Source organism: Sinocyclocheilus grahami, unplaced genomic scaffold, assembly GCF_001515645.1.
Source record: "Sinocyclocheilus grahami isolate Dianchi unplaced genomic scaffold, SAMN03320097.WGS_v1.1 scaffold1359.1, whole genome shotgun sequence".
Classification (NCBI taxonomy): Eukaryota; Metazoa; Chordata; class Actinopteri; order Cypriniformes; family Cyprinidae; genus Sinocyclocheilus; species Sinocyclocheilus grahami.
In genome coordinates, this window is record NW_015506538.1 from 101,320 (window position 1) to 108,077 (window position 6,758).

At 36.7% G+C, this 6,758-nt stretch overlaps 1 protein-coding gene across 1 annotated transcript in view; it reads left to right on the forward strand.

The window, feature by feature from the left end:
• The first annotated feature begins 2,089 nt into the window (after positions 1–2,089).
• LOC107569563 (CD276 antigen homolog) overlaps positions 2,090–6,758 on the forward strand; it is a 61,652-nt gene continuing 56,983 nt past the window's right edge. The window contains exon 1 of the mRNA XM_016255679.1: positions 2,090–2,174. Within this exon, the coding sequence (XP_016111165.1) occupies positions 2,090–2,174 (85 nt within the window). The remainder of the gene's footprint in view (positions 2,175–6,758) is intronic.

The window sequence follows — 6,758 nt, forward strand, 5'->3', positions numbered from 1 at the left end:
TGGCCTTTTATGTTGACGGCTTGCCATGTGCTCTGCTGTCATCCTGGTGTTCACCCCGCCCCTCTCGTTATCCCTGTTAGCTAATTCTCCCTTCTCACCTGCACCTCGTTTTGTCCTCATTATTCTTCCCTTTATCTGGCCCTCTTGAATGCTATCTTGTGTCAGTCCGTAATATGTTGTGCAGCAGCTTAGATCGTCTCTGTCCATGCTGTGTTTGTCTGAATCCGTTTTTTTATTTTTTCTAGTCTAGTCGGTCTGGCGTTCCTGTTTTTGTCACCCTCCCCTTTCTACCCTCCTGCCTCCCTAGAACTCTGGTCGGCTCTTGTCCTTGGCTCTCGCTACTCATAGGCCTGTCTCTCCACAGCAGTTCCGCCCTATTCTTCTCTGCCCACACTCGAGACCACCCCTGGGATTCATCAGCGGCATTCTATTGCCGGTTCGCCCCCTCTCTTCCCCGCGGGCTCGACCGTGGCTGGTCTAACCTCCGCGCTGACCTGAACTGACTTTTTGCTGGGGTTTTGCCATCCGGCTGATTTATTGACTTTTTGTTATCCCAGTTTCAATAAACTTGGAATTTGTTTTCACCTGCTGTTGGATCCCGGTCTCGTTTCTGACATTTCGGGCTTGAACTGATGGTAAAACTAATGACATTATTTACTGTCTTTACATTTATTTTGAAAGCTGAAGCTGCGATTATGGTAAGGGGCGTTACATTTCCGACGCGTGCTTGCGGTGTTCGGCCAATCACAATGCACTGGGTCAGCTGGCCAATCAGAGCAGACTGCGCTTGTCAGAAGGAGGGACTTTGTAGAAAACGAAGCGTTTGAGAGAGGCGGGGCATAGAGGACCTACAATAATGTACAGTATTTGAAAAATAATGTGTTTTTTGAACATTAAAGCATGTCAACATATTCTGTTACACCAAATACACAAAATAATGATCTTTAAAATAGCATCATATGACCCCTTTAAATAAATTTTCACAATCTTGCCCCCTTTTTTTTGTCTTTAACTATATAGTGCATTTTGTCCACTAAATGTATCATTTTCGGCAAAAAAAAAAAAATTATTAAGTATGTTTATATTCCAGTTCATGTGTGTAAAAAAACATTCAGTTTTCGCTTTGTTTTAAAAAAAACTTTTTTGAATGATCGAGCAAACGATTAGGAATGGTACAGAATAATCACCATAACAAACTTTATTATGGCACAACATATACATTAAACAACACATTTTAGGGACTCTTAAGGTAAAATAAAAATATTATAGAAATGCTTAATAGTTGTAGGCTCATTTACTTGGAGCATAGCCTACCTCAGGTAAATCAGTAAAGAGTGGTTGTATATAATGTCATTGACCTTTCCATTTGATTCCTGGTGTCAGAATTATATAAACAATTATATAAAAAAGTGGGTTCATTTGTCTTTGTCTGTTGTATGGTTCAGGAGTTATGAAAATCTGTGTTTTTCACCACTTATAATGACATAATTTCAAGATGGCCACCAAATGAACACCATGGGACTTTAGTTTGACTAGACACCATTAGGGTCCCAAAAAACAGGTTACAAAAAACTGCCAAGCGGGTGCATGGGAACCTATTCTTCCTGCTCTGCTAACATGAGGGTGAGTAATTAATGACAGAATTGTTATTTTTGGGTGAACTATCCCTTTAAAGCACACACACACACACACACACACACACACACACAATGTGTAAAAATAACATTAATATAACTAATGTACAATACAAATGTTAATGTACAAAACAATACATTTTCTGATGTGTCTTTATGATTAAATGACATTTTATGCCGAAATATTTTGGGTCACCGTGAACAGCAATCCATTGATCTTGGTTTTATTTATTTATTTTTCTCTGATTGATTAGTTTTACTGTGATTTGTCACGGTTAAGGCTAAATGTTTTTAATAATATGTTCAGAATTAATTAAAGTTAATAATCCTCCGCCTCCGAGCGACTCCCATCCTTTACGTGAAACTCAAAAGTGAAAGTAAAATTGAAACTGATCGTTTGGGGCGAATTTTCATGCACCTTTAACTGCTGCTGCCATCATTTATCGTTGAAAGACATGATCGTTCTGTTTGATTTCGCCCATTTGAAGATGCACCTACCGAACTGTGTTCTGATGTCAGTATTACTGATGATCGCTGATGGTAAGCATGATCTGATTTACAACTATTCAAGGCCGTTTGTCTAATGTTGCTTTGCTGTGCAATAGTGAGGTGCAGATATCTGGCGTTTGCACTAAGTATCTAACTAGGCTACTATTATTGCAAAGAAAATACACCGCAGTAAAGATAGCTTGCGGTTTGATATTCAGATGTCTTTTGGCTATAAATACACAGTGCGCTGTCATAGACATGAAAATAAAACCAAGTGTCGTTCTCAGTGATTTGTGAATTCAGGTGACGCTGTCCTCCTGGCCGAAATCAGGTCTCAATTTTATAATGCAAAACTTGGACACTTAGAGGATTGAAACCGGTGTCAATTTCACCAGCTCGATTTGTGAATTTTTTCACAGCAAAGCTCTTGTCCGTAAACCCCTTGGTAAGTCCGCTATAAGACTGCGGTCAAGCCAGCCGCACTTCAGAAAAACACGGTCAAACCAGCCGAGAGCGCTTTTCATCTAGACGCCCAGAATTTAGATATGATGACATTTTTTAGGATTGTTTTTGCCCATCTGCTTTAATATTCGTGTCATTTATTGTTGTATTTGACTGTTCTGTATTACTATAATTTTCAAAGGATAATATTACACTTTAGAAGGCTATAAAGACCTCATTTCTAATGAGTAGAAGAAAAGAATGGTCAGTTCGTATACGGGACGTCCCATACTATATGCACACTTCATATCAAACCATTTTACTGCAGCGTTTTGGAGATAAGGGACATTATCACACTTTAGAGGGGTATAAAGATCCCATTTCTAATAAGTAGAAAAAAACAATGGTCAGTTCCTATAAGGGACGTCCCATACTGTATGCAGACCTCATACGAAGCCATTTTACTGCGGCATTTTGGAGATATAGTATGTCATTATTCTACTTTCTACATCTATAAAGACCTCATTTCAAATAAGTAGAAAAAAGTAATGGTCAGTTTCTATAGGAAACGTCCCATACAGTTTGCATACTTCATGTGAGTCCATTTCACCGCAGGCGGTAGATCCTTCTCCTATTTGGCACCTAAACTCTGGAATAATCTTCCTAGCATCGTTCAGGAAGCAGACAGACTCTGTAAGTTTAAATCTAGATTAAAAACGCATCTCTTTAACCTGGCATACACATAACACATTATCAATTTATATTTTCACATTGTTAAGCTGCATAAATTAGGTCAGCCGGAACAAGGGAACACTTCCTATAACACCAGATGTACTCGTTACATCAGAAGAATGGCATCTACACTAATATTACTCTTTTTCATTCTTATTCCGAGGTTTACCATAGAAATGTCCTGTATAAGAACTGACCATTCATTTGTTCTACTTATTAGAAATTAGGTCTTTATAGACCTCTAAAGCGCCATATAGTCCCATATCTCAAAAACACTGTAGTAAAATGGTTTGATATAAGGTCTGCATACAGTATGGGACGTCCCTTATAGGAACTGACCATTGTTTTTTTTCTACTTATTAGAAATGAGGTCTTTATAGCCCTCTAAAGCGCCATATGCTCCCATATCTCAAAAACGCTGCAGTAAAATGGTTTTATATGAGGTCTGCATACAGTATGGGACGTCCCTTATAGGAACTGACCATTGGTTTTTTTCTACTTATTAGAAATGGGGTCTTTATAGTCCTCTAAAGGGCCATATGGTCCCATATCTCAAAAATGCTGCAGTAAAATGGTTTCGTATTAGGTGTGCATATAGTATGGGACGTCCCGTAATAAGAACTGACGATTCATTTATCTCAAAAATGCTGCAGTAAAATGGTTTCGTATGAAGTCCCGTATAAGAATGAACCATTAGCTTTTTCGACTTATTAGTAATGAGGTCTTTATAGGCCTCTGAAGTAGAATAATGTCCCATATCTCAAAAACGCTGCGGTAAAATGGTTTCGTATGAAGTGTGCATTTATTATGGGACGTCCTGTATAAGAACTTACGATTCATTTTTTCTACTTATTAGAAATGGGGTCTTTATAGCCCTCTAAACCGCCATATGGTCCCATATCTCAAAAATGCTGCAGTAAAATGTTTTTATATTATGTGTGCATATAGTATGGGACATCCCCTGTAAGAATTGACAATTGTTTTTTTTCTGCTTATTAGAAATGGGGTCTTTATAGCCTTCTAAATTACCATATAGTCCCATATCTAAAAAATGCTGCAGTAAAATGGTTTGATATGATGTGTGCATATAATATGGGACGTCCCATATAAGAACTGACCGTTCATTTCTTCTACTCATTAGAAATGGTGTCTTTGTAGGCCTCTAACCCAGCTAGAAATTTCTTGTTCTAAACATGTTCTAAGAACATTACCATGGATTGTTCTTATTTGTGTTCCCAGAACGTTCTCCTATAAGGTAGGATAGCATTCTCTAAAAACATTCTAAAACTGTTTAGTCATAACATTGTTAGAACATCATTCCCTAATATTCTTATAATGTTTTTGGCGGGTAGTTTTATTTATGCTCCCAGAACGTTCTCTCAAAAAGATAAGATATCATTCTCTAAAAACATTCTAAAAATGTTTAGTGACAACATTGTTAAAACAGTATTCCGTAACATTCGTATAAAGTTTTTTTTATTTTTGTTCTTAGAACGTTCTTCTAAAAGGTAGGATGACATTCTCTAAAAACACTCTAAAAAAGTTCTGTGATGACCTTCTATAAATGTTTAGTCACAACATTATTAGAACATTATCCCCTAACATTCTTATAAAGTTTTTAGCGGGAAGTTTTATTTTTGTTCCCAGAATCCTAAACACTCAAAAAGTATTAGGTGTGCATATAGTATGGGACGTCCCGTAATAAGAACTGACGATTCATTTATCTCAAAAATGCTGCAGTAAAATGGTTTCGTATGAAGTCCCGTATAAGAATGAACCATTAGCTTTTTCGACTTATTAGTAATGAGGTCTTTATAGGCCTCTGAAGTAGAATAATGTCCCATATCTCAAAAACGCTGCGGTAAAATGGTTTCGTATGAAGTGTGCATTTATTATGGGACGTCCTGTATAAGAACTTACGATTCATTTTTTCTACTTATTAGAAATGGGGTCTTTATAGCCCTCTAAACCGCCATATGGTCCCATATCTCAAAAATGCTGCAGTAAAATGTTTTTATATTATGTGTGCATATAGTATGGGACATCCCCTGTAAGAATTGACAATTGTTTTTTTTCTGCTTATTAGAAATGGGGTCTTTATAGCCTTCTAAATTACCATATAGTCCCATATCTAAAAAATGCTGCAGTAAAATGGTTTGATATGATGTGTGCATATAATATGGGACGTCCCATATAAGAACTGACCGTTCATTTCTTCTACTCATTAGAAATGGTGTCTTTGTAGGCCTCTAACCCAGCTAGAAATTTCTTGTTCTAAACATGTTCTAAGAACATTACCATGGATTGTTCTTATTTGTGTTCCCAGAACGTTCTCCTATAAGGTAGGATAGCATTCTCTAAAAACATTCTAAAACTGTTTAGTCATAACATTGTTAGAACATCATTCCCTAATATTCTTATAATGTTTTTGGCGGGTAGTTTTATTTATGCTCCCAGAACGTTCTCTCAAAAAGATAAGATATCATTCTCTAAAAACATTCTAAAAATGTTTAGTGACAACATTGTTAAAACAGTATTCCGTAACATTCGTATAAAGTTTTTTTTATTTTTGTTCTTAGAACGTTCTTCTAAAAGGTAGGATGACATTCTCTAAAAACACTCTAAAAAAGTTCTGTGATGACCTTCTATAAATGTTTAGTCACAACATTATTAGAACATTATCCCCTAACATTCTTATAAAGTTTTTAGCGGGAAGTTTTATTTTTGTTCCCAGAATCCTAAACACTCAAAAAATGCTTAGCTATTATGTTCTTAAAACATACAATTGTATTCATCTCAAAAATAAAACATAAAAATCTAACAGGTTTATTAAGGGCATCCACTTAATTTATTAGTAGTTTTACAAACAGTAAATGCTCAGCATCACATGTTGAAGAATTCAGTAAAGTGCAGTGCATAATCAAGCGTCTGACTGTTGTTTGCTCAGAGTGCTCATCATTGTCTTTGCTTGTTGTGGTTCTTGCAGAAAAATAATAGTCGTCTGTATTAATAGGTGTTCAACTGTTCTTCTCCTGCAGTTTTCCAGCTGCTCTCCCAGTTAGCAGCACTGAGCTCTATTCTCTGTGAGCATGATAGAGTTCTTCCTCATGGCCTATAACAGAGGAGCATACAACAGTGTAAACAGAAAGAATACAAATACATATTACATCTTAAGATCACAAACAATACTGAAAACTTTCTAAATTAGCCAGCCTAATTAGTATTCAGAAACTATGTAAAGACTAGGTGCTGCACGATAAATCGAAATGGAATCGAGATAGCGATTCGGCAGAAGCTGTGATTGTCATGCGTATCTTTCAGTGAAGCACGGTTCTGTGATCAGCAGTAAATCTCCACCCGAAGGCCAAAGAAACTCCAAATACGCCTCGCAGAAGAAACCCAGAAAATGCCTATCGCTGCAGCTGAATAAACAGAAGATTCAACTGCTTTCATTGATTCAAC